The 25,902-nt window shown below is 46.8% G+C and overlaps 1 protein-coding gene across 1 annotated transcript in view; it reads right to left on the reverse strand.

The window, feature by feature from the left end:
- Window positions 1-2,630: 2,630 nt before the first annotated feature.
- The window catches only part of macf1a (microtubule actin crosslinking factor 1a), a gene marked incomplete at its 5' end in the record, with an annotated part of 106,550 nt that continues 83,278 nt past the window's right edge, over window positions 2,631-25,902 (reverse strand). The window contains 34 exons of the mRNA XM_079232000.1: window positions 2,631-4,750; window positions 5,161-5,269; window positions 6,186-6,308; window positions 7,679-7,896; window positions 9,911-9,943; window positions 10,385-10,447; window positions 11,716-11,833; window positions 12,670-12,687; window positions 14,148-14,222; window positions 14,345-14,499; window positions 15,027-15,189; window positions 15,613-15,750; window positions 15,900-16,022; window positions 16,162-16,350; window positions 16,983-17,255; window positions 17,341-17,535; window positions 17,633-17,792; window positions 17,884-18,053; window positions 18,150-18,269; window positions 18,612-18,818; window positions 18,902-19,057; window positions 19,169-19,351; window positions 19,684-19,812; window positions 19,892-20,089; window positions 20,345-20,500; window positions 20,704-20,877; window positions 20,989-21,090; window positions 21,213-21,314; window positions 21,401-21,523; window positions 21,610-21,836; window positions 22,599-22,824; window positions 24,908-25,111; window positions 25,218-25,436; window positions 25,583-25,810. Coding sequence (XP_079088126.1) covers window positions 4,494-4,750; window positions 5,161-5,269; window positions 6,186-6,308; window positions 7,679-7,896; window positions 9,911-9,943; window positions 10,385-10,447; window positions 11,716-11,833; window positions 12,670-12,687; window positions 14,148-14,222; window positions 14,345-14,499; window positions 15,027-15,189; window positions 15,613-15,750; window positions 15,900-16,022; window positions 16,162-16,350; window positions 16,983-17,255; window positions 17,341-17,535; window positions 17,633-17,792; window positions 17,884-18,053; window positions 18,150-18,269; window positions 18,612-18,818; window positions 18,902-19,057; window positions 19,169-19,351; window positions 19,684-19,812; window positions 19,892-20,089; window positions 20,345-20,500; window positions 20,704-20,877; window positions 20,989-21,090; window positions 21,213-21,314; window positions 21,401-21,523; window positions 21,610-21,836; window positions 22,599-22,824; window positions 24,908-25,111; window positions 25,218-25,436; window positions 25,583-25,810 — 5,334 coding nt within the window. The 3' untranslated portion in view covers window positions 2,631-4,493. The remainder of the gene's footprint in view (window positions 4,751-5,160; window positions 5,270-6,185; window positions 6,309-7,678; window positions 7,897-9,910; window positions 9,944-10,384; window positions 10,448-11,715; window positions 11,834-12,669; window positions 12,688-14,147; window positions 14,223-14,344; window positions 14,500-15,026; window positions 15,190-15,612; window positions 15,751-15,899; window positions 16,023-16,161; window positions 16,351-16,982; window positions 17,256-17,340; window positions 17,536-17,632; window positions 17,793-17,883; window positions 18,054-18,149; window positions 18,270-18,611; window positions 18,819-18,901; window positions 19,058-19,168; window positions 19,352-19,683; window positions 19,813-19,891; window positions 20,090-20,344; window positions 20,501-20,703; window positions 20,878-20,988; window positions 21,091-21,212; window positions 21,315-21,400; window positions 21,524-21,609; window positions 21,837-22,598; window positions 22,825-24,907; window positions 25,112-25,217; window positions 25,437-25,582; window positions 25,811-25,902) is intronic.

Consider the following 25,902-nt stretch of genomic DNA (forward strand, 5'->3'; position numbering starts at 1 on the left):
TCCAGATGTCTTTCTTAATCCAATTGGTGAAAACGGGAACCTCCAGAAAATTGTTTCCCCGATTGTAATTCCTTGTTTGTTTGTTTTTCAAACGTGTGGCAGCTGTTGTGCCTCTAAAAGCAGCGCTGAGCAGCAGTGAGAGTCATCCTGTGTGGAGCTCAGAGAGTCGTTCATAAGGAGGGAGTTTCCCTCCCAGCCTCCGCCTCTCGACCGCTTTCAAGTCAAGTCTTTAAACTTCTCTCTCCTGCTTGCATCCCATCATCACCCCTCCCAGTGGTCTCTTTGGGAGACCTCATCTCTCTCTCTCCCCCTCTCTCTCCCCTTCTCACCTCCTTTTCATCTTCTCATGACTGCTTCCTTTCATAGCGACTCAACGTCGAGTCTCAGGCGGCTTGGCGGGAAGTACGTCAAGTGGCCGGCCGCCCCGTTAAACAGCAGTCAGTAACTCATGAGTCAAAGTCTCTAGATATCAAACTTTAAGGCAAAAATATAACTTCAATCATTCAAACAAGTCTAAAAATAAACATTAATCTTAACATGTTTCACTTAACAGTTCTTTAAAAAAAGTTTAGTTTTTTAAATTTACTACAAATGAGTTTATAAAATAAATTCTAACTTTATTTGTTTTACTTCTCATCTTATTTTTCAACTATTTTTTCTTATTTTTGGCGTCTCAGGACACTTAATGCTCAGAGCTACGCTAAAGCTAACATTCTTCATAAAAACGTCAGCTAGTTCATATTACTTAAGTTATTTGACAAAACATAAAAATATTTATCCCAAATTGTTTTTTCAGTGGACACTATGAAGTTAAAGGTTATTTCAGAACAAACACGTGAAGATGTGGATGTTATGAACATTATTCTGGTCTAATTAGCAATAAGTTGCTAACTTTGCTTTAGCGTTAGCCTGCCAACTAGAACCTCCATTTTCCATTTTCAGTCCATGTTTGTAATTTATTTACACAATATATTGAAACATTTACTTCAGTATGAGATCTGATCACCTCTCTACCTCTAGCTGAAGCTTTACAATCTCAAAAATCGCCGAAACAAACGGCCGCGTGACTCCGACATTAAACTCTTCTGGCCGCTCATCGCGTTCACAGCGCTTCCCGTTGAGCCGTTCATTAGTGCCGAGCTCCTTCCCAACGCACACCCATGTGCGTTTATAGCAGCCGGCCTCGGAGGGAAGAAATGACTCAAATATAGTCGTGGGCTCGGCCCGTGTTTGTGTGCTCTCTTCTTCAAACGCGGCCTGCTGCTTGTGGTCACTTTGAGAGGCATGAATAACACGGACCACACCACCAGCTTGTCCGGGCCCAGAGGGCGAGGCCCAAATGCCAGGAATTAACGCTCTGCCCGTTTTGTTTTTCTTTCCTTCGCACGTCTGCAACTTCGGGAGGTTTCGCCTGATAATGGTGAGGAGTGAGAGAAGATGAAGGAGGAGGAGGAGGAGGAGGAGGAGGAGGTGAAAGAACAGAGAGGGAGTGAGTTCAAGGCGAGTGAACGGAAAGGGGAGCCCAGTGCCCTTGAAGCCGTATAAACCCCGCTGGATGAAATGAAAAAGTACAGTAGGAGGATGCCGGTCATCAGATGGAGAGCAGGGAGGACAGAAGACGAGTGTGAAACCACAGCTGGACGCAGACCTCCTCCTCTCCGGTGGAACCACCGAATAAACACGACTACAGTTATTTTCAAACACTCCCTCTCTGCCTGGACACGTGAACTGAGAGCCAGACGGGAACGAGACCTTAGAGTTCTAATTATTATTATTATTATCACACACACACACACACACACACACACACCCAGTGTGTGAGGGTTGATCAGATGAGCTGATCTGTAATTACCTAGAAACGTCCTCTGAGTCTGTGGTCTGTCACGCAGGAGCGACGGGGCTGGAAACACAACCATTCAGCTCAATGGAATCTATTCAGACATGATAAACATATTCACATGCATACGCCTACATGAAGAAACAAGTCTAATAAAAAAAGAAGATACTAGTTTGCCTCAAAATGACAATACAAAATAATTAAAAAGGCAATAATCATGCAAAAATCCTTCGGTAAAAAGTCCTGAGGGCAGCGATGCACGCACACACACACACACACACACACACACACACAGATTATAAAAACAATCATGCTGAAATACTTTCCACTGACATAAAACATGTCTTTCTAAACACTAAAATATATCAAAAATAAAAATCCCTCACACTTTCAAAAACACAGCAACACTCAGGCTACTGATCAACTGCTGTGAAATAAAATACATATTCTGTCAATGAAGAAATGACAGACACACATTCACTCTTCTTGGCCGTCTCCAAAGAGTCACAAGTTCCCAGAGATGCATTCAAAGACCTGGTTTTTCTCACACTCCAAGAAACAAACAACTTATTATCAGAGGAAGAAAATCAGCTTCTAGCTGCGTTAAATTACTTCAACAATTAATCAATTATTAAGAATCAACCACTTAAGCTCTAGTATTACCCACATTTATAAACAACATTCACACACACACACACACACACACACACACACACACACACACACACACACACACACACACACACATCCATAGATGATTTGAACAAAATATCAAAAACAAGAGGAATTTACTGCAAGCATATTTTTTTAATACAAAAACAGAACAAACATGTTTATAATTTTAGTTTTTAGTTGTACACCATTGACTCGTCGTAACCCCTCCTCCATGTTCCCGTCACACAGAGCGCAGCATCAAAAGGCCGAGGACTCCGAGAGACAATAAATAAATAAAAATCACCTTAAGATGTCTTTCTTACTGTAATTTCATTTGTTTTTCCTAAACTTCATCTCTCAGGCTGAGATTACGGATACAACTCGGTCCCGTCAGTGACGGGCATTTGAAAAAAAGCCTAGAAGAAGAGACGCTGGGGGCGGGACATGAGGGAGGAAACCTGCTCTCATTGGCCCGCTGCGCCCAGCTCTCCTTGTCATTCATATTTGTAGTTCTCTCTACACATGAAGGGCAAACCCCTTTGGTCATGGTCTGGGAATTGTAGTCATTAGCAAAAAAAAAAGAAAAGAAATGAAAAAGAAAAACAAACAAACAAGGTTGCCACCAGAGTCAGCGACCGAGTGAATAATGAAAAGCTACAATGAAGTAGAAACTCACACGAGTATGTTAGAGAGCCGGGCGGACATTATCCTTGGTACAAAAGAACTCAATTTCTTTAACCATAATACTAAATCACTCTCCGCGAAAGGTGATATGACAAGACACTGAAAAATAAATAGATTTTTCTTTCAAGCCAAATAACAAGAAGTACAACTGGATTATAAATTAACCAGAAAACAACCAGAAGAAAAACAAAACTGACATTCGCAAATTAATATTTTTTTGCATACAGTGACTCAAGTCAACGACCTCTATCATTTCCTGTAACAATGACACACATGATACACACCACCGTGTGTGTTTCAGACCGTGTGTGTGTGTGTGTGTGTGCTGCGTAGACATTAAGGTGGAACTGCAGAGGAAGAGACAATTAGTGCATGCTGGTTGTCGAACACCGGGTTAGGTTTCACATGTCGTATATTGTCAGTAATGTGCCGTTAGCCGAGCGCGCCGCCAGAAAAACTCTTCTTTCTGTTGCCAGTTTGTGATTTCCAAAACCACACCGCCCTTCACTGAAATGCACTCCAGGCCCATCGCAGCGTTCCAGCGGTCGGGAGGAGTCTGCTGCGCGGCGTCTCAGTGTGAGAGTGTTTGTCCTCCGCTGCAGCAGCAGCACCGACCCTCAGAGTCTGAGGTTAGCCTGTGTGTGTGTGTGTGTGTGTGTGTGTGTGTGTGTGTGTGTCGGACATCGTCTCCTGCCTCCTGGCTGCTTTTAGCAGATTTGCTGAGGTGACCGCTTTTTCTCGCCAATCGGTCCGGAGGAAGCGACATGGCGGTCGTTGCATATTTTCTTTTTAAACCCACCGCTGAGGCAAAAATTCTTGAATGTCATTTTTGTGTGTTTAAGTCTTCGTATGCGCGGCGGCGCGGCGGCGCGGCCCACTCCCTGTGTGTATTTGTGTGTCACTGTGGTGTAAAGCAGTCGCTCTGTCCGATCCGGAGAGAGCGACTGAGTAAGGCAGCATCACGCCAGGTCCCTTGGTGTTGGCTCCACGCTGGTGGGGACGCAGAAAGACGCAGCAGGAGACTGGAAGGCAAAATGGGGGAAAAGTCCAGTTCGACCCCACGGATTCTGGCCCGGACTAACAGACCAGAGCTCTACTCCTGTTGTGCAGGTTTTCAGTCCGTTTAGGAGACCGGGGAAAGAGTGAGAAGGAGATTCACTCATCCTATCCATCTCCTCCTTTCCCCTGGATATATCAGTCGCAGTGGACAAACTCCACACAGCCCCGTGGATGGATCTCAGGCTGAAGGGTTTGTTCACTCAAGATGGCCGACGAGAGCAGCCGACGGTAACGCTTCTCAGCTTCTCTGTGGCTGGAGCTATTTCTTCGCAGGCCCCGGCGGGTTCTTTGGGCTGGGGGCCTTTTTGGAGATGGTGGGGATCTTGGAGGGTTTGGCCCCGGGCCGCCGCGGGGTGTCCGAGGCGTCGGAGCAGACGGAGCGAGCGTCCTGCAGCTCGGACGCGTCCGAGGCGTCGCTGCCGCGCCGGCTGCTGGCCCGGCTGCCCGCCCGGCTGCCCGCCCGGCTGCCGGCTCGGCTGCTCGGCCCGCTGGCTGTGGACGCCCCGCGCTTCGGATCTGGAGGGCAGACGGACGAAGAACAGTTAAACATTTTTGTGTGCAAATGATGTCTTTGTTCTGTCATACACAGAGCATTTGTTTCTAATGAATGACACGAAGGTTGGAAGTCATTGCACCGTAATGTTTAGCTTTAATCCAGACTGGAATGTCTGAACAGATATCAGATGATTTCTCAGGAGAGTTTGAACAGACAATCATGGTCTCCAGAGGATGAATCCTATTGGTTTTGCATCATCTCACACAGCATCTATGCAATCTACTAAAGTGAGAGGAGCATGCTCTTCCATGGAGAACATTCTGGCTCAAAGCCCCACTGAGCTGCTGGCATGTGAAGGACGATCAGCTAATAAAGCGATAAACTCTTTTTTAATGTGCACGGACGTGGAACGCGTCTCCAGGAGTCTCACCGCTTCGTGCCGGTTTGCAGGAGTGCATCGCTCCTCCGTTCTCTCCGGTCAGCGAGCCTCGGCTGGAGTGGAAGGTGGGCCTCTTCAGTTTGGACCCCGACGTCGCCCCCTGCAGGAGAACGGTTATCAGGTGAAGGCCAACAGGACTCTGGAGGTCATGTGACCTCATCACGTCGCTCCAAAACAAACAGACAGCACGTCGTAGACACTAGAATCTAACAACCAATGAACACACAGAACCAAACAAATGATCGACTTCACTGTGAACACTTTGTGTTCAATTATTTTCCTACATTGAAGAGAGTATTGATTATTTTAATTATTGATTCATCTTCTGATTATTTTCTTGATTAGTGATTTCAGTTTCCTAAATAGTCTCAGGGTGATCTCATCAAACCGTTTATATTAACAGTCAAAAACCCAAACTGACTCAGTTTAGTCTGCAGCAAAACAAGTGATAATTCTCTGTAGTCACATTATCATTTAGTGTTGTTGTACAAATATAGATTATAGAATTAAGCAATAAAAAAAATAAAAAAATGCTGCCGTGATTTCTTTGACATTAAAAAAATAAATAAAAATCAACCAATTGTTTCAACTCTACATAAAATGTTTGTAGTGACAAAATCCTAGTAAAAAAAATTTGAAAAGACACATTTCGTTATATTTGCTTCTGAATTGAACGTCCGCTCAAACCTTAAACTTCCTTCCCAGTCAAAACCGTTCAGTAACATCAATATCATTCACACACTATATATATATATATATATATATATATATATATATATATATATATATCCTCTTGCAGGTTCTGCACATTGTGTTTACTGGAACATTTCAACCCTCAAGAGACGACGTTTAACCCAAACATGAAACCATTAAAACTGCAGGTTCAAGTCTTCACATCACAGCTGCAGACCTTTCTACGGGCGGTGGGTGCGTTAGTGCATTAGCGCGTTCAGTGGGGTGGGTCGGGTGGGACGGGGGGTGGGACGGGGGGTGGGTGGGTGGGGTGAGTGTGTTACCTCGTGCCCAGGAGTGGTGTGGTCGTGACCGAGGTCTGGGCAGCAGTGGCACTTGGTTGGCGTTGGAGTTTTACTGTGTGCCAGCCAGGGCTTGGCATAGTCACGCGAGTGAGTATGGGAGGACTGAAGGGAGGAAGGGAGCAAGGAAGGATGGAAGGAAGGAAGTGTGGAGGATAAGGAGGAGGAGAGCAAACGGGGGAAGCAAATGAAGGAGTGAGGAGTTAGGGAGGGAAGGGAAGGAGCGGTTGGATAGCGAGGAAGTGCAGCGCAGTGTATTATTGTGTCAGAGCAGATGATTTGATTTGCAATTTTCATTTTTTTTTTTTAAACAGATCCCAACAATGCAGAATTTTTTTTTTGTCCATTTTTTTTGAAGGCAGGTCAGCAGGAATGACAGGAACGAGGGGAAAAGATGAAAGACAAAACAAAGAAACAAGAACAAAAAATAAAATATCACAGTTAATGATGTGGTGATTTTTGACGACAACAACAACAGTAGGATGACAACAACCGAACAATGTGTAACATAAACACACACACACACACACACACACACACACACACACACAGTCACCCTAGTGCATTCTCTCTCTCACAAACACTCACTGACAGGAATGTCTTTACACGGTAATCGGATGACAAACAGACAAATGACTAATCGACAACAAGGCTACATGTCGTTTGGTTGAAACAACGAGCATGTGTGTGTGTGTGTGTGTGTGTGTGTGTGTGTGTGTGTGTGTGTGTGTGTGGCTACGTCCTGGAGCCGGCAGCTATGCAACCTTTAGTAGTTTGATGCGTGAAATGGTTGGAGATCCCCTTTAATCTGTGACTGAGTGATGAATTTCATAAATGATGTTTAAGGTATGGATATTATTTTCTTGCAGTATTCACAGTCATGGAAGTACTAATGAAGAAGATGAGAACTCGTTGGCTTTGCTTCATCTTTGATTTTTGTGTTTGATCTTAGTGAGAACACAGAGAGTTTGAGATGTTCCCATAAACCATGGCTGGTATTCACGTCAAGACAACTTTCAAACCCCAGTTATTTATGCTTTATGTACTAGATCAGTGGTTCTCAACCTTTTTTCAGTGATGCACCCCCATCAGTGTCTGATTCAATATAGAACATATACAATGCAGTTCATGAACATACACTTATATTTGATTGAACACTTATTATATAACACTTCATATAAAATTAGCATCCATTTTTGAATAGATGCTAATTTAAAATGGGTTTAAAAAAAATAATCACGTACCCCCATTTGAGAACCACTGTACTAGATAACGTGAAGGTTGGTTGTCTCTGATTCACACTGTAGTACAATTCCTATTCCTGTCATTAATGTAATGATGCAGAGAAGCCTATCAATGCGTGATGATAAAAAAAACTCCTGAAATAAGTGGATTCAAGACGTCTGAATCCTTTGGAAGTCGATCAAGATAAATCCGGCCCTCAACTCTAAAAGGTGTAGACGTCAGACTCTTACCCTGGACGAGGCGGAGGCCGTGGGCGTGGCGGGGGTGGAGGGGGCGGAGGGCAGGGAGGCGCCGCTGTGGGAGGCCGAGGAGGAGGAGCGGGTGGGCGAGGCGTTGCGGGAGCCCGGTTTGGAGCGTCGCCCTCGGGAGCGGAAGGCGGCCAGGCCCTGAGACGCTCCTTCAGGGAGGATGAACTTCTCCCTCAGCTCCAGGTTGGTGCGGCCGCGAGCTGAAGAGAAACAGACGGGAGACACAAATGAGTCGCTGCCTTCATGTCGGCTCACGCGCTTTCTCCAATGGGGAGGGGGGGCGAGCAGAGTGAGGGAGAGAGTCGGTGCTTCCTTGGCTGCAGACATCAGAGTCTTGAGAGTGCACGTGAGCGGGGCGGATGTTTGGGTGGAGGGGCTCAGAGGGTCGTGAGGGCGGATTGGTGGCGTTTTAGAGGGCGAGGTGAAAGCAGCTCCATACGCAACGGAAGCAGCGAGTCGTCCGCGGCCTGGAGACACACCGCCATCGCTGCACACCGTTCACCGGCCAACGCCCCGCTGGCCTCACTGTCCACCGCCAGGGACCATTATTCTGCACTACAGAAATAAGACGCAGCTAACAGAGCGCTGATTGCATCACTAAAGGAATAGTTCCACACTTTAGAACATCTGTGTTCCTCCCAGGAGTTAAAGCTCATAACTGAATGCTGAGAACTCAAGTGTGTTGTGATTTCTAGATAAGGATGATTTTCATTTTTTAAACAATCTCATGTCATTTGTTCAATATATTTAGTCATTTAACAGACGGCATGTCACATCAGACCTCATGTGATAACTGACGGTCTACAGCTAAAACAACGGCACAAGAAATAGTTGGTACATGTTTCCTGCGCTCACTGAGCTACTGTCACACGGTTGTCATGCTGTTGTGGGTGCCAGCTTGTTTTCAAATAGGGAAAATAACCAATGAAGGAAATGCTAAATGAGAAGTTTGATAAGCACATTTTTCCTGAATGTTGAATCACTCTGTTCAGCAATGGCAAGTGTCTCCCAGGTTTTGTCAACAAATATATTTCCAGAGTGACGTGCACACTTTCATTGCGTATTTGCTTTAAAAACATCCGAGGGTGGATGGAGCAAAAAGCACAGCCTCTCTTCTCTCCTTCCTCAGACACGGTCTCCCGTTTCCATTCAGCTGTGCTGCGCGTGCACAGCATGTGTATAAATACGCGTGGAGGTCATGCCCGGTGTATGCTAAGAGGAGGGTTCTCCCTTCTTCAAAAAGACACTCGGCAGCATTCCCGTACAGAGAATAGTGCAGCAGCCCCAGCAGACGACAACAAGCCTGGAGAAGCCAGCCACAGAGAGAGAGAGAGAGAGAGAGAGAGAGAGAGAGAGAGAGAGAGAGAGAGAGAGAGAGAGAGAGAGAGAGAGAGCAGAGATCCAGAGAGGAAGGATGGAAGAGAAACAAAATGAAAGGAGTGAAAGAAAATAAAAAGAAGAAAAAGAGGGAGGAGGAGAAGGCTGCAGTTAGCCGAAGCAGCAGTGCAGCTCCGAGCCTCATGGCCGCCGTCACCTAGCAACCCAACAGCAAGGCCGGTCCGTTAAACGGGTGCACCCTGCAATTACGTCCCCCCTCAACGCCACCGAGCCAGGTGCACCCTGTAATTGTGCGTCCCACCAACCAGCCATCGCATTTAAAGGAGCCACGTTGGAAGCCAGCGTTATTAGAAACCCGGGCTGGCCACGCCCAGGTCTTACACTCATGTCCCTGAGCAGCACGGATAGGAATGCTGGCTTCACTGACACCAGGGAACTAGAATACATGCAAGTGGTGCTCATTTTAACATGCAAACACAACTATACAACATTATCTTTTATGTTTTATACACTAGGACTTCTTTGCTGCTGAGCATCTCCATCTGTGTTTCTTTTATTGTAAAAGTCCTCGTCTTGAATTCATAATATATAAAGAGTAATCAAAAGTAGTATACAGTAACGACGATAAAGACCAGGGGGTTGGCCAAACCCTGCTTTGTTGAGTGAGAGAAAGCGTGACGCAAACATGTGGCAAGACTGATATCAATGCCTAGACACACACACCCCAGTTAGAAACGGTACACACACACATATATATAAATATATATGGACACATAGAGGAGCGCTTTGGTTAAAGATGGAGACTGACAGCAGGACGAACGGATGGAGCGTGAAAGAGATGAGTGAGAGAGGAGCAGAGAGAGAAAGTGTAGATACCTCGACAGCAGAAATAGCCAGGAGTGACTGTCACTAAGAGACACAAGAGACAATGTGAAATAACGGCATGCTCACACACACACACACACACACACACACACACACACACACACACACACACACACACACACACACACACACACACACACGGGACTTCTCAGTGACCCCTGAAAAGTGTTTTGAAAGACAGGTCAGGATATCAGAGCTTGCATGAGCGACAACAGCTGGGGGTCAGGAGCGCAGAACAGTGGGAGACACAACGTTAGTCAGGTGATCAGTCAGCAAGAACAAGGCCAAACCAACAAATCAGACAAGAGGAAGAAGAGCAGTTGGAGATGATGGGACAGAGAGCAAGAAGAAATCTAGAAGAGAGAGTTCAGGAGAAACAGAAAAAGAAAACAGGCAAGGAGGGCGGATGAGAAGACAGGCAGATAGGAGAGAGGGAAAGCGTAAGAGATAGAGGAGAAGTCCAACCTATACGAGATGAGATGGAGCTACTGGAATCGGAGCGGAGAATCTTAAGTCCTGGATGTTGCACTGGGGAAAGAGAAAAGGGGAAGGAGGGAGGGAGGAAGAGAGAGAGGGGGAGGATGAGGGAGAGAACTGAGGACCATGCACCATGCAATACTACCGTTTCATTTAAAGGAGAAGGAAATCATTAAGACAGAGGGGAGCGAGGATGGGCCGAGCGTGGACAGGATTAAAACGTGTGAGAGGGTGAGATGGCGACCTCCTGAGGACGGGCTCAGGAACAAGAGATGGAGAGAGGAACAAAGACACCAAATGTAGACGGCACTTGAAGGGAACACTGGAGAGAGGAGTGAACCAGCTGCTGACCGATCGATCCGTGCCGTTTAAACGGTGGATCACTGTAAGTGTGATCACTATAAGCGGTATCCATCGTACGTCATGATTTAGGAGGAGATTCTGCCAGAACGTAATGATGCTTTGTTTCATTCCAACAGTTTCCAGAGATGAGCCGTCCAATCAGGCTGCAGCGACTCAGGGACCGGACCCCCTTGTTGTTTGCTATTTAGTACTTTTTATTTTCAACTGTAAAAAGTCAAACATGTACACTACCGTTCAAAAGTTTGGGGTCACTTAGAAATTTTCTTATTTTTCTGAGAAAAGCACTGTTTTTTTCAATGAAGATAACATTAAATTAATCAGAAATACACTATACATTGTTAATGTGATAAATGACTATTCTAGGTGGAAACGTCTGGTTTTTAATGAAATCTCTACATAGGTGTATAGCGGCCGATTTCCAGCAACTATCACTCAGTGCTCTAATGGTACATTGTGTTTGCTCATCGCATAGAAGACTAATGGATGATTAGAAAACCCTTGTGCATGTGCATGTTAGCACAGCTAAAAACAGTTCTGCTGGTGAGAGAAGCTATAAAACGGCCTTCCTTTGAGCTAGTTGAGCATCTGGAGCATCACATGTGTGGGTTAGATTATATTCTCAAGATGGCCAGAAAAAGAGAACTTTCATGTGAAACTAACCAGTCTGTTCTTGTTCTTAGAAATTAAGGATATTCCATGAGAGAAATTGCGAAAAAACTGAAAATGTGTCTGGGTGACCCCAAACTTGGGCGTGTGTGTATGAACCAAATTTAGGAAATGTATTTCCTAAAAGGTTTATGTAAAAAAAAAAAAAAGTCACTTTCAGTCGGGCTCTAGTGAATGTATGTGAATGTAAAAAAAGAAAGACAGAAGAAAGAAGAAGATATGATTGTGCGTGTGTGTGTGCGTGTGTGTGTGTGCGCGCGCGCGTGCGTAAGTGAGTAACCACCACTCACCTCGGCATGGATCATTTTTTACCAGGAACTCATCCAGAGCCATCCAACCTCCTCCGACTCTCACCATCACCGTGCTGCGCAGAATCCTCACCAGACGCAGCTGCTGAGAGTCACCGAACTGAGGGGAGACGGAAATGAGAGGAGGAAGGGATGGAGGAAGATGAGGAGGAAAGAGGGCAAGAGATAAGTGAACGGAATGGAAAGAATGGACAGATAGAAAAGGAAGGAAAAGTAGGACGGAGGAGAGAGAGAGAGGAGAGAGAGAAAGAAGAGAAAAATAGAGAGGAGAGAGAACGAGAGAGAAGAGAGAGAACGAGAGAGAAGAGAGAGAACGAGGAGAAAGAGAGCGGGAGGAGAGAGAGAAAGAGGAGAGAAGAGAGAGGGAACCAGACAAATACAAAGTCAGTGAGTAAAATAGTATTTGATAGATGAATATGATTGAATCACACATCTCAACAGACTCTATTCTACTTCATGCAATAACAGAACAAAACATGCACTGAATAGTCAATCTGATGATTCTCAGCCCGGTTGCCCAGCCACCCAATCACAAGCATTACCATGACCAGAAGAAATCACTGCTATGTTTGCATCTTTAAGTTGCATTCAAACCGCCGAGCAAAGCACAGCTCCACAGAGGAACCTTCTGCATCTCAGGCAGCTTCAGTCCACAGCCAACTATACATCCCCTTCCCACTAACTACCACTTCAGCCATGTCGCTGGCGCCGGCCTTCACATTGCGCAATTTGTCACTCTCAACACCAAACAAATCACAGCAGGAACCGGACTGGACGGTGAAGCCTGCTCCCTCGCCGCAAAGCCACCACTGAGTGCTTCCGCCATGTTGTTTTCATGTCATTATTGGATATGGAAAGCAGAAGGGACAGCACTCTGTTTGGTGGAGAGGGCAGCGAGCAGACTCCACACGTCCCATCACAGCAGCGGCACTTTACCTGGTTTCCGAGGAAGAACTACAATAAATCCAGCAGACACGGAGCACAGGAACACAAGGAGACAGAAACAGAGCCAGAGTGAACCAACATGTCCTGGTAACTGATGTGTAGCATTTATGTGTGGACAAGAACTTTTAAAGACACTGTTCATCGCTTGTGCATCTGTTACTTGAGTTTAGAATTAGTTGTGTGAGCGAAAAGATGCCGTGAACATGAATGACTGTGGATGTTATGATGTTATGAAGTTATGATGTTATGTGCTGAACAGAAGTGCCAGCTGACGGACAAATGGAGGTAGAGATAACGAGTGAAGCCAGACAAGAAAACATGAGCAAAGACAAGACGCACAACCAATGTGAGAACAACTAGTTGGTAGGATTAGTGTCTCCAGTGTCCTGCAGTCAGACACTAGACATCATGACATTCTGTAGCAGTGTAGTGATGGACATCCACTAGGTGCTGCAGCCTTTGGACTCACTTTATTAATCCAACACAATGAAACGAGGCCTGAACCCTCCTGGGGTTGTATTTGATGAGGATTTTCTTTTTGGCCAACGGGGTCTTCAAATACAAATTTGTATTTTTCAAGGCTTCAAAGAGACAGTTCACCCTCAAATGAAACATATATATGTTACCTCTTATGTGTCTTGCTATTTAGCAATCTACAATGTGGCGCTAGTGTTGGAGACATTAGCCCTCGAGGCGGCCCTCTCCTTTATAACGGGACTAGATCATGAGCCTGTAATCTTCTAAATGATCCCCAGACTTTTCTGTGAGCTTTCAGGTTGGAACTATTTGATTTAATTTAAAGTAGCTCAGTGGTGCCGTGAAGTGAGAACAGTTTGACTTCCAAGTACTGAACCCAGCAGCCCAGCGGGGTTCTATGCAGAAACATTTACATGGCGTTGTTAATGTTTTGGTGATGACAAAGAAGGCTGTGAGATTAGTTATAAACACGGTATATCAATGTTATGACATGTCATGATATGTTACAATACAGACAGTTATTAATACACCATGACATCATGATGTGAGATGGACACACACACAAACGCTGTGAAGTTATGTTGAGAAGTTAAATGGTGAAAACAGCCAGTTAATAATGAACCGTCCATTAATCAGACCTGGGTCCAACAGGAGAACACAGGTTCAGAACCAGAGTGTTAAAGTGCATTGTTCTTTGTAAATGTACAGCAGAGCTATGGACTAAATATTTACTTCCATTTGTTCTATTGATAATTAATTAAATTTTAGCAACAAGGAGCTGTCAAAACAAATCAGACCCAAATGTATACTGCTAATCTGAGCACAAAGAAGAAAAAGGCCAAATATTCTTTGCAAATCCGTTTTGACCCAGGTCTGTTAACATTTCCAAATAAATTAATTGCAATGAAGATGAACATTTCCTTTAGTTTACATTACAGTTTGTAATTTGCTCTCTAAATAACAGACTGGACCAGAGACTGAGCTGAACTTACCCGGTATTTGTTCTCTCCTATCTGCTCCACTTGGAACCTCTTGGCACATTTACACTGGGCCACCTGCCGGGTCACCTGCAGAGCAACGAGCAGCACGTCAGTGAACGTAACGAAACATATACTTCATTAATCCCCAAGACCTCTCACCAGGCATCCAAACGGCTCACTGGTCCCGGGGGCTAGTAACCGTTTCTTACCTCATCCTCTATCTTGTCGGCGTCGGTGGTGGGTCTGTAGGCGTCCTTGTTGGGGTGCAGAGCAGCAACAAACTCGTAGTAGTCGATGTAACCGTCTCCGTCTCTGTCAAAGATGTCTGCCACGGCTGTCATCTCCAGCCTACTGGTGGGGAACTCTGCACACACGGACAGCAGGAATACAGTTAATGTCTTTATGTCAAAACAAGACCCGCCAACCAGATATACACCTAATCCAGTGGTTCTCAAACTTTTTCTGTCACGCCCCACCGCCCCAACACATTGTAGCAAAATGGTCCATGCAGAATTTTTATTGAAATAACTTTTTGTGACTCTTCCATCCGTGCTTTTTCAAATAATAGAATAACGAAAATTGCAATCCCTTTCAATTAAAGCAGATTGCTCCATCAGACAAAAACTAATAATGTGTTTAATCACTTTGTTAGAAAAATGCAAATAAAGTTATATCTGTGCAAAAAATAACTAATATTTGGCAAACAAAATGGCTTATTGTGGCTGCAATTAACCTGTTTTGCATTGGATATCTATTTAAGATAATAACTAAAGGATTATAAAAAAAAAGAAAAACAAATTCTGCATTTCCTACCCGCTCCCCATCTGCAATACCTTCGCGCCCCACAGTTTGAGAGCCACTGACCTAATCCATCGTCGCCCATGAACCTACTTGATGCCAGGATGCCGTCGATGAACTCCTGCCGTGTGATCTTTCCATCCTGGTCCTTGTCGATGCGTCTGAAGAAGTCCATGACACGCGACTTCTTGTGGTTCATCCAGCGCATGTACTTCTTCCGCCACACATCAAAGTCAAAGTTGGCAAACTCCTTGAGCTGGAAACGGACAATGCAGACGGTTCTGTGACACTCTCCATGGCACCGTGACAGAAAGAATGTGATTCTGAATGTTGCTGTCATGGGATTTTACTTTGATCAGAACTGGTACATAACTAAATGTAGGTTTACCCCGAGTGCATCACAAGGGATATTTTTGGCTTTTTAGTTTTCCGATCATTTTGACTGTGTTACCGCATTTGGCTTACATTAGCAGTTATTTTTTTCTAATTTTGGATGCTCAACCTCAGTTCCTATAATAAACTGTGTAGCCATTGAAACCACATTTACAGCATTAAATAATGCATTCTATTATATCAGGCTTTTCCATTTAGATCCCTTTAGAAAATTGTAGTTTCTACTCCTTTAAAAAAAGTTAAGCACAATCAATCATGTTGTCTTGACAAAAGAAAGAAAAGACACCTCTTCCAGTCGGTCCAGACCGTCGTTGAGTTTGCGCTGGCGGTCGAGAGCCAGCAGCCAAACCTGCTGCCACTTGGCACAGAGCTGGTTGAGTCGTGGGTTTCCTCCTGAGAGCTGCATGGCGGCCTGCTGCTGCTGCTGCTGCTGCTGCTGTTGGTGTTTGCCTACAGAGGAAGCAGAGAGTTAACGAATCCTCGCCCCTCCTGATGGACCTGCTGTAATGCGAGCACCCACGCTACCGTCAAAGAGCGGGAGACGATAATATTTGTGCGTCAAAAGGTAAACACAGGAGACTTACGGGCTCCTCTCCTCTCAGCCAGGCTGCTGGGAGGCTCAGCCGGTTTCCTCTTGTAGGTCTTCGTCACTTTGTCAACGTCCGGCTGCTTCCTCGTCATCTCCTCCATAAACATCTAAGAACAACAAGTACCAGAAGTGTACCAAACTGTTAATGGACAGCACAAACAAATGCAGGTTCAACTCTACCAAGTGATGCGTTAAAAAGCCCCAAAACCATGCTTGGGCTTTTAGTGAGGAGTCCGTGAAGCCCACCTGGTGTTCTGTGATGAGGTTTTTGAGTTGTGGGATGTCCTGAGGAAGCGACTCCGTGTCCTTCTGGACCAATGTGGTCTCCGCGAAATGGAGCCACGACAGCAGCTCCTCCAGCAGGTTGGCGTTGTTGAGCACCTCGGTCAGAGCCGTCTCCAGCCGCTGCTCGTGCTGTTTGGCCCACGTCAGCACCTGTAGAGCGAAAGCTGCTGATTAACATGTGAAGAGTTCTGTCTCGTTTTCGTCATGATATTTGTCACATGTCCTTAGTTAAATAAAGGTTAACTAGAGGTCAATAAATCAGGGTTGACCAATGGATTTCCATGACTTTTTCATGACTTTTAATCAAATTGACATGACCAAACATCTGGGTGTGAACATAAAAAAGTGAGTAAATGTAGTATTTAAACTAACAATGAGAATACAAAGCATACAGTAAACCTTAAATGACACAAATGAATGAGGCAATAGTTTGATTAAAAGAATAAACATTTATATAGATGCCTGTATGTATGCCTGCTTAAATTTTGAGCATCTCTTTTAAAAGCATATTAATTATTTCAAACTCAGCGTAAATGAACGACATGAACACATGAATATAACACATTTACATGACTTTTACAACACTTTTGGGATTTAATTTTTTTTCAAGGACTTTTCCAGGCCTGGAAATAACCATTTTAAAATGCCTTGACTTTTCCAGGTTTTCATGACCGTAATAACCCTGATAAATGTAGGTCCTTTCAAATCTCAAACCCTAAAGCTAAAATGCTGAAAAGAGGAAACAATATTTAACCGAGGATGTCATTAATAAACCTGCTCACCTCTTCGAAGCGCGCCCTGATGATGGTGATCCAGTGCTTGATGGTGGTGATGGAGTCAAGGTGACAAACAGTCAGGATGCCCTCTCCCATGCCGGCAGCCTTGTTGACGTCCGTCCTCTTCTCCTCCACGGTGCCCATGAAGTCGCGATGCGTGTGCAGCAGCGCCTGCAGAGTCTCGGCCTCTTCGGGGAGGACGCCGCGGAAACGCAGCGTCTGCTCCGCCTCGGAGAGCCACTCCAGAAGGACCTGTATCGCCGTGCGAAACTCCTCCGCCTGATGGAGAAAAGGGTGATTGGTGAGGAGGCGGGAAGAGGGCTTTGGTAGCGCCCTGTGCATGATTGGATTTTGAATCTCTGACCTGCTTGAGGGCCAGCTGGAGGCGGGTTTGCTTCGTGACCGACAGAGCGCACACCGTATCCCAGCGGTTGCTGAGCTCCTGAACCTGAACTTTGACCCACGCCGTATCATCGCGGCCGGTATCCATCAGCTCCCGGGCCGAGCGCTTCAGAGCCTGAACGCTGCTGGTTCTCTTACCCAGCTCTTTTTGGAACGCCTGCAGGTTTCGGACATCAATAGCGTCAGACTCAGAACCGTCGGTGGCATTATTATCCACTCGTACGTGTTCAGCGAGCACGGTTCTGTTTACGCACCTTATGCGAATCCATGAGGTTGGACACCAGATCAAGATCTCCGTGGACGGGCAGGTCTTCAGCCAGCTGGGGCTCGACCCGGTACAACCAGTCCACCAAGGCCTGGAGAGCCTCTGCAAACTGGCCAGAGAACAGTAGCGCCTCCTCCAGCTTGTGTTGTCTGGAGAGAGGAGAGAAAACAAACGGCTGTTAATAATCACATTCACATCTGTAATGAATAGCTGGGGGAAAGCCAGGTCCATTGCCTTTACCTCTCTACGCTCTTGCCACACACGGTGTCCCACTTGTCGCGGACCTCTCCCACCAGGTGGTCCATCTTCTGGGTGTCTGACGGCAGCTGAGCCTTGTCCCTCATGGCCCTCCCAGACCTCACGGTCGTGTCGTAAACCGGCTGCTTCGACCCCAAGGCTTTCTGAAACTCCTGGGCGGGTGGAGCGAGGGAGAGGAAGAAAGAGATTTGTAGACCGGTACACAACAAAAAGACAAAACGGCGTGCGCAACAACTGCCTTGCAGTACCTTGTGTTTGGCCAGTTGTACTTTGATCTTGTCCGGCTCGTTTGAGATCTCCAGCTCGGAGTCCAGTCTTTTCTCGGCCTCTTCTAGCCAGTCTGTTAGCTTCCTCCAGGCCTCGTGGAACTGAAGGAAGGGAGGTACAGAGCTTGTTATTTAAATACATACATTCTCTCTCGCGGAAAGAGGTCAATATAAATTGAACTCTTTCCTAAAAAATGAAATGTTCGCAATCTAGATTTATAATCAGTTTATGTTAATTGCATAATTCAGCTGACAGTGTCACCAAGAATGAGTTTTAGTGCAGTATAACTTTAGATTTCCAAAACACAGCTGCTATCAACCAATAGCAGAGACAGTAAGGCCTGAAGTTAACGTTTATGTAAATCTCTCATTTTCATGTTGTTGATCTTAATGGGACAACATCAGCATTTAATCCCCCTATACTGTAATATATCGGTCCTGCACCTGTTTGGCGCGCTTGCGGGCCTCATCGAGGTGTCGCCCGCGGTCCAGTGACCTCTGGACCAGCTTGTCCCAGCGGGCCTGGACGCTGAGCAGCAGGTTCTTGATGAGAACGACGTCCTGCTTCAGGCTGGCAAAGCGGAGCTGAGAGCCGGCCTTCTCCAGAGCCAGGACCTGCTCTCTGTGGGTGTTCACCTCGTTCACAAATACCTGGGAGTGCGGAAGGAGTTCGGGAAAAAAATGTAACGATTGAGCCATCTTTCAGTTTCTAGTGGCTGAGGAACGGCCGGTACCTTGTGCTCATCGATTTGGAAGAGGACGGTGTCCAGAATGAGGCTGGGGGGCTGCGCCATGTTTAGGGTCTGCTCAGCCTGGGTCAGCCAGTTGATGGTGTCCTGCAGAGAGGTCTGGAAACCTGTTGCCAAGGAAACGGCCTCTTCCAGCTTTGCCTGGATGGGTTCAGAGTTTAAAATGTAAAAACAACAACAACAAATCATCAGAAGACAGAGAGAAAACACAAGTCGGGTCGATTAAAACCTCTCCTGGTGTCGCTGTCTTACCTTGCGGTCGTCCATCTTGGTGTTGAAGCTGGCCCACTTGTTCTGCAGCATGGCCAGATTCTGCTGGGTCTGCGTAGTACCGGGTCCGGCTTCTTCTCCTCCGCGAGCCAGCAGTATGGACTCTCCTTGATCGAGCAGACGGTGGTACTGGTCCGCTCGCTGGGACAGCTGGGCCTGAAGCTCCTGCAGACGGAGAGGACGGAAAATGTGAATCGACCCTAAAAAAGTGAGCGTCGTTGTGTCGCGCTGGCTGGTTGGGAACAATGGAAGCTATTAAAGATTCATAGTCGCCAGGTACCAAACGTCTCTGTGTGAGTAGATGTGGAATGCTCCTTGCACATGGACATCATCTTTCACTTGTGACTTCCATAAGAAATGAAGCAGAAATACCGAAGAGACGTGAATGGCTTAGAGGGTTTGCATTTATAAAGTCTTCCATTATAGACTTTAAGGTGTATGGATGTGTGTAGAGGATGATAGTCTGAGCAGAAAGGTGTGATGGGATTCTCTGTTACCAGGTGTTGCTGTAGCTGCTCTCTGGCCGTTTCGGGGAGGCCGCCTGTCGGCTTGGCGGCGGACAGCTGGCTGTCCGTCCTCCTCAGCCACTGGAGGAACTCCTCCAACTCGCCATGGAAACCTTCAGCCTGCGCAATAGAAATGAATCAGTGTGAGTATCATGAAAATATAGTAGCACTAAGCTCTAACTTTGCTTCCTCACTGTACCTGGTGCAGGGCGGCCTCCAGCAGCTTCTGCCGCTCTTGGGTCTTGAGCAGAAGGCTCTCCCAGCCCTGGTTGAGATGCTCCAGCTGGTCCTTCAGGTGGCTGGCCTCGTCGCCGGGAGAGGACTCCAGCAGCTCGGCGCCCGCGCCGTTCACGTTCTCCACGGTGGCGTGATGGGACAGAACGTCGTTACGCAAAACCTAGGACATGGAGGTGGGAGAAAGAAATTAATTACGAGCTAGTTTTTGGAAGCTAAAATGACAATTCTTGTGTGTGGCTTTCCGAATAAAATAAACCACATTAGGGCCACAGGGCATCGACAGGTTTCATTAGCACAAACGGTAAAGAGTCAAACTATCTTTAGGAAACAATCTGTCTTCACTTTACAATCTCAGCCGGACCAAGATCAACTTTTTTTCCTTTTTTTTTCAGTTTGTAACAAAACGGAGACATACGTGGTGTTTAGCCAGCTCGATTTCGATGGCCTTGGGGTCAGAGCTGACTGGTCGCTGTGTGTCCAGAGTGGTGTGTGTGTGGTTGAGCCAGGCCTGCAGCTCAGACAAGGCATGCTGGAACTGACCCAGGGCCAGCAGGGCGCCCTCAAGCTTGTGCTGTGGTGGAGGAGAGACAGAGGTTCAGGCTTATAAATAGGAACTAAAATATTCAGACTGTAATGAGAGGCAGCTGTCAAACACATGCGATCCTCCAGAATGGCGACAAAGACCAGCATCGTTAACTCCCAAGGGAAACCTTTTGCTCAGCGATGCAGATACTACCTCCTCTGCATCACCGATGCCACATGTGGTTTCATTACCTGTCTGTGGGTGATTTTATCCCCCAGGTTTTCCCAGAGGTGTCGGAGCTCAGTCAGCGGCTCCTGTATCATGTCCCGGTCAGTATGGTCGGACACCTTCTTCAGTAGCAGCTCCCCCTGGTGGCACAGCTTCTCCATGTCGATCTGCTGCTGGTAGACCTCCACCTTGTAATGCTGCTCGGGGTGAATGAAAGGAGGAGAGGAGGAGTAGTGTTTGTTGTAGATCTTCATACATATCTGATGCCTGGGTATCTAAAAAGCGTGTTAAGATAATGTAAAAAAAACCTTGAGCTCTTCAATCTGCTGTTTTACAGTTCCCAGATCAGTTCCCACAGTCGACATTTCGCACAGCTTGATCACTGCATTGTCCAGGTAGTCAAACATAGACTGTAAAAATGCAGAAAGAACTGCGTCAACATCAACCGGACAACATTTGCATCACGTGAGACCACTAAAGCGCTCACGGATTTTGGATCTGGCTCAGCTAACTACAGACGTGATGCACAAACCTGTAGTGCGTCCTGATACTGCACGGACGCCGTCATGGCCTCGTCCAGTCTCTCCATCCTCTCTCTCCACGTCCGGTCCAGGCCCTCCCAGGCAGCGTTCATCTGGGAAACGGACGGGAAGTCGTGTTAGTGGGTCAACGCAAAAAAACCCCGATCTCGTCAGAAGCAAATTTACTTAATTTTCTCACCTCGTCGATGGTCTTCTTAACTTCAGGTTTCTCAGTTTCTCCACAGGCGAAGATGAGGTCGGCTCCGAGGGTCCTGACAAACTCCAGCTCCTCCCTCAGGCCGTCCGTCTCGGCCTTGATGGCCTGGAGGAAGGACAGAGAGATGTTGAGTAGTTTAAAACCAAAAAAACGTCACTAGAGTTGCATTTCTCCCCTCGTGCCCTCCATACCTCAGCAGCCTCAATCTGTTGTTTGATGAGCGAAGGGTCCACGCCGGGGTCCTCCAGCTCTTTCACGATGTCCTGGGAGTCTCGGAGCGTGCTCAGCAGCGCCGCCACGTCAGCCCAGAACTTCCCGGCCAGGTCCAAGACGTCGTTGAGCTTTCCCTCCCGCTCCTCGGCCCGCTGCCGGATCTCGTCCCACAGGGAGCGCAGGCGCAGGAGGCGGGTCCGAACGGCTGGAGGAGAGAGGGGTTTGAGTTTAAACAGGTTGCTGAAGAAAAGCAAGTGGGACAACACTGGGAACACTGGGGGAATAACTTCTTTGGTATTCTTCATGTCATGTGAAGAAAAGCAATAATAATGTTTTCTTTGTCTGAATTTCACCATCTAGTGGCAAGTTGAGTCTCACATCAGGCCACTCCCACTATCGCTGCACAGAGAGGCCTTTTGTAATTTCTCCAAGCGTGGACGATGGAGTCCTTCAGAGGTCAATAAAACAAAGACGTGTGTGTGTGTTTTGTCTCACCACGTGGTAACATTGGCAGAAATATGGTCTGCCCCGCTGGCTCTGTGCCAGTAACACAGTGGCTTACACTGGCCAGTTGACTGTTCAGTGAGCAAACCAGTTGGATTTGGGCCCAAAACAATAATATTTTCCCCCCAGATTACAGACGCCTGCCCCGTCTTCTGACCCACTGATTGCTGACATCTGTTTTATTTGATCGTGTGATGTTTTGCTCCAGTTGAAGCCAGTACTTTTCCATTTTAAATGAAATCCCAACTGTCATAGGCCCCCACTAAAGAGTTGGCAGCACTGTTTAGTTATATAGCGGTTTGTTTGGCTCATCAGTGCAAAAAAAGAGTGAACTTTAAATGAATTATTAAAATGTGTGTTTGTGTAAATCCCTCATCCTGTTGTGACATATGGACTGTGTGGCCATTTAAAATGTCTTTTGTCTGTTTTGTCTGCACACGTCAGACCCGTCCCAGGCTCTCACCCTCAGCGGCCGGATCGTCGTGAGCGGCTCGCCCGATGAGCTCCTCTCCGCGGGCGCAGAGGGCGGAGAAGCTGGGCAGTAGTTTGTCCAGCTCCAGCCCCTGGGCTCGGTGCTCTGCCAGCTGCTCCCTGATCTTCTCCACCTCCGCCGCCACGGGGGGAGGCTGCCGCAGCCGCTGGACCGCCCCCTCCAGGGTCTCCAACAGGGGGTCCATCTTGTCGTGAAACTGGGGACGGGAGGAGAGTTGGAAAAAAGTATTATTGAGAGGAGAGAGTGTTTTGAGGGGGCTGGGTTTGGGTTTCTGACAGCTGGGTGACATTTTGAAAGTGGGAAAATACTGAGATATTATGTGGGTGGTTAGCCATCTGGCTTTTCTTGAATTTATCAAATATCTGATTTCAACAGGGGATCAAGAACAGCAGGACAGTTCTTTTACAATTCTGTATATCTCAATATTGCACCTTCAGCGTGTCATCCAGGCTGTGCTAATCAGAAAAAGCTGGATCTACCACACAGGAGGGAGCTGCTAATCCACTACGTTCAGTCCAGGGACAAATATGGTACACTTTCTAGTGAGGTGACGGGCTTTCCTTTATGCATCCGAAGGAAATCGGATTGCTTGATCACTACATGGATAAACAAATCTCATCTAGCCACAAGTGATACAAAAGGACAGCTATCAAGGACATCAATCAAGCCTAGTCTGAGACTGAAACATTACTGGGAAGCGTGTCTCAGTTTTAGACTAGGCCCAATACAAGTCAACAAACCTACACAACAGGGACGTTTCCTAACAGATTTATTTCAGTTTCATTGTCACTCAGGGTTGGCAGACACATGCTTTGGACCATAATGTAGATTATATCCATCTTAAAGGGATAGTTCAAATCTTTTGAAGTGGGGTTGAATGGGTGATCAACGCTCTCTTCAAAGCCACTAGACTCCTTTGAAAGAAACAGTCATTTTGCCTCACAGAACACTTGAGCCGTTGATCGACCGCTTCCTCCATCGGTTAGTTTGGAATACTGTGTGATTTTTATGTGTTTAAGTTCCACCATAACACGAACAAACTATCCCGAGAAGGCAGCGGTAGACCAGCAGCTCTCATTTGTGGCTCTGAAGAGAGCATAGAGCTGGTAATGGCTGTCTGCTGACAAGGCAAAGTGGTGAAATTATTCTGAATATAGCGTTCACTTAAACTGATTTGGATTATTTTAGCGGTCTCTAAAATACGTCCACAGCAGAACATTGCTTTGCGTGCTGGTCTGTTTCTCCAAACTGTACGTAAATACAGCGACTAATAGGGAGAAGTAACGAATACAACCGTACTTCAAAAAATCCAAACTGTCCCTTTAAATGGAGATCTAACTGGAAATCTCAAACAGAAGAATTTTTCGAATCAGTAATAATCCAGACAACGTTTACCCTTTGCGATAAACTGACTGCATAAATTATTACGTCATCTGGTCAGATTAGTACTAATATTATTAGAGATTCATATTTGATTAGTCTACTAAATCATGTGGTGTAACCGCACCCCGAGTGCCAGTTGGATGCTGTCAGTTAGTGGTCTTACCTCTACCAGCTGGGTGATGCAGTGAGCAGTGACGATGGATAAAATGATGGTGTGGGGGGAGGTGAGGGCAACACACACACACAGCACATCCACAATGAACAAGGGAGTGGATGGTGGAGGGTTGCAAGGACGAGGGGTGGACGTGATGAGGGAGATTAAGGTTAAAGGTGGAGAGACAAGGAGGGGGGTGGTTTAGGATGGAGTGAGGGATGAGGACAGTGTGCAGGTGGAGGAAGAGACACATGAATAGGGTTTGACAAGGGGGCGGAGGGTGGAGAAACAATACAATGAGTTAAATCAGAGACATGCACAAGTACAAACTGTCGGGCAATATTGACGGCAACAACAACAGGTGATTCAATGGTGTCTCATGAGATGAAGCGCGAAGAGAAAGTCAAATAACCGTAAAGAAAACAAGCACCAAAAGACGACACGATGTGATAAGAGACAAATCTACGTAAACGATACAGCAAGGCTACAAACTGCTAGCTGTATGTATATAAACTAAAGTTAAATATACAAAACAAAGTCAAGAAATAAGTCCAGAAAAGCTAATCTAAATACATCTTATATTTCACTTCGCACAATAAATCCTTGTTATCATTAAGTTTCCAGCAGCAGACACACAAACACACACGTAGACCTCATGCTGTGAACAGACACGGGTCAAACGGCATTCACAAAGTCTACAAATTAAGGTAATTTAAAAAACGATTAGTCCTCGGTGACGCACCTGTGAAGACTGGGACACTGCCTCGTCTAAGGTTGTTGCACGACCTTTGACCCCCTCTTTGATGGCCAAGTAGCGCCGTCCGGCCTCGGTGTAGCGCTGCGTCACCGTGGCCCCCTGCTGGGGGCTGAGCTCGGCCAGCTGGGGCCCGATCTTCAGCAGCTTGTCGATGTGGGGCTTGTGCTCCGCGATGGACTCCCTGAGCAGCTGAAGAGGCAACAGCAAGGACAGGGAGAGGACATTAAGAACACGTCACAAATAGACACTTGTTAGGTCAGAAAGCTGTGAGAGAAAAGATTGTGGATCCTCTCACCCTCATCTGGTCCTGCTGCAGCCGCAGAGCGTCGGTGTCGATGGCCGGTGGCGGCAGCTGGGTGATGAGGGATTCGGTCTCGCCCAACCACGGCTCCAGTTCCTCGTAGGTCTCCCAGAACCGAGCGACCAAAACCTGGGCCTGCTCCAGGGCTGAGAAGCGCTCGCTGTGGCTCTGGCTCACCGCGTCGTAACGAGCACTGAGGGAATCCGTCTTCAGCTGACGGAGACAAAAAAGACGAAGACGTGAAGATAGTTGCTGCACTTTTCACAGTTGACTTGTGAGAGTCGTGTCCCTCGCGCAGTCCGTCCTCTCCCTGTTCCCCATGTGCACGCGCTTAAACCCCCTCATGTTCAGTGACTCACTATCAGTGCGTCCTTCTGGGCGTCGCTGCACGTCTCTAGGATGTCGTCTCTGGAGCCGAGCAGCTGATCCACGGTGTCTTTGTGTCGGATGATGTCGATGTTGAAGGCCCGCTGCACTTGCATCTGGGCCACAGTCACGTCCGGCTCCAGGCTCAGCGGCCCCAGAGACGCCAACTTGCGCTCCGTCTCCACGACCCAGGCCAGCTCTGCATCCACTGCCTCCTCGTACTGGAGGGAGGAGTCAGCAGATTAGCAGGTTTAAGCGCTCACAAGATACCAAGTCTAATGGAACATTAACATGGGTTAAAACCGCGTGCAGT

This window comes from Taurulus bubalis (genome assembly GCF_910589615.1).
Source record: "Taurulus bubalis genome assembly, chromosome: 16".
NCBI classification, from domain to species: domain Eukaryota; kingdom Metazoa; phylum Chordata; class Actinopteri; order Perciformes; family Cottidae; genus Taurulus; species Taurulus bubalis.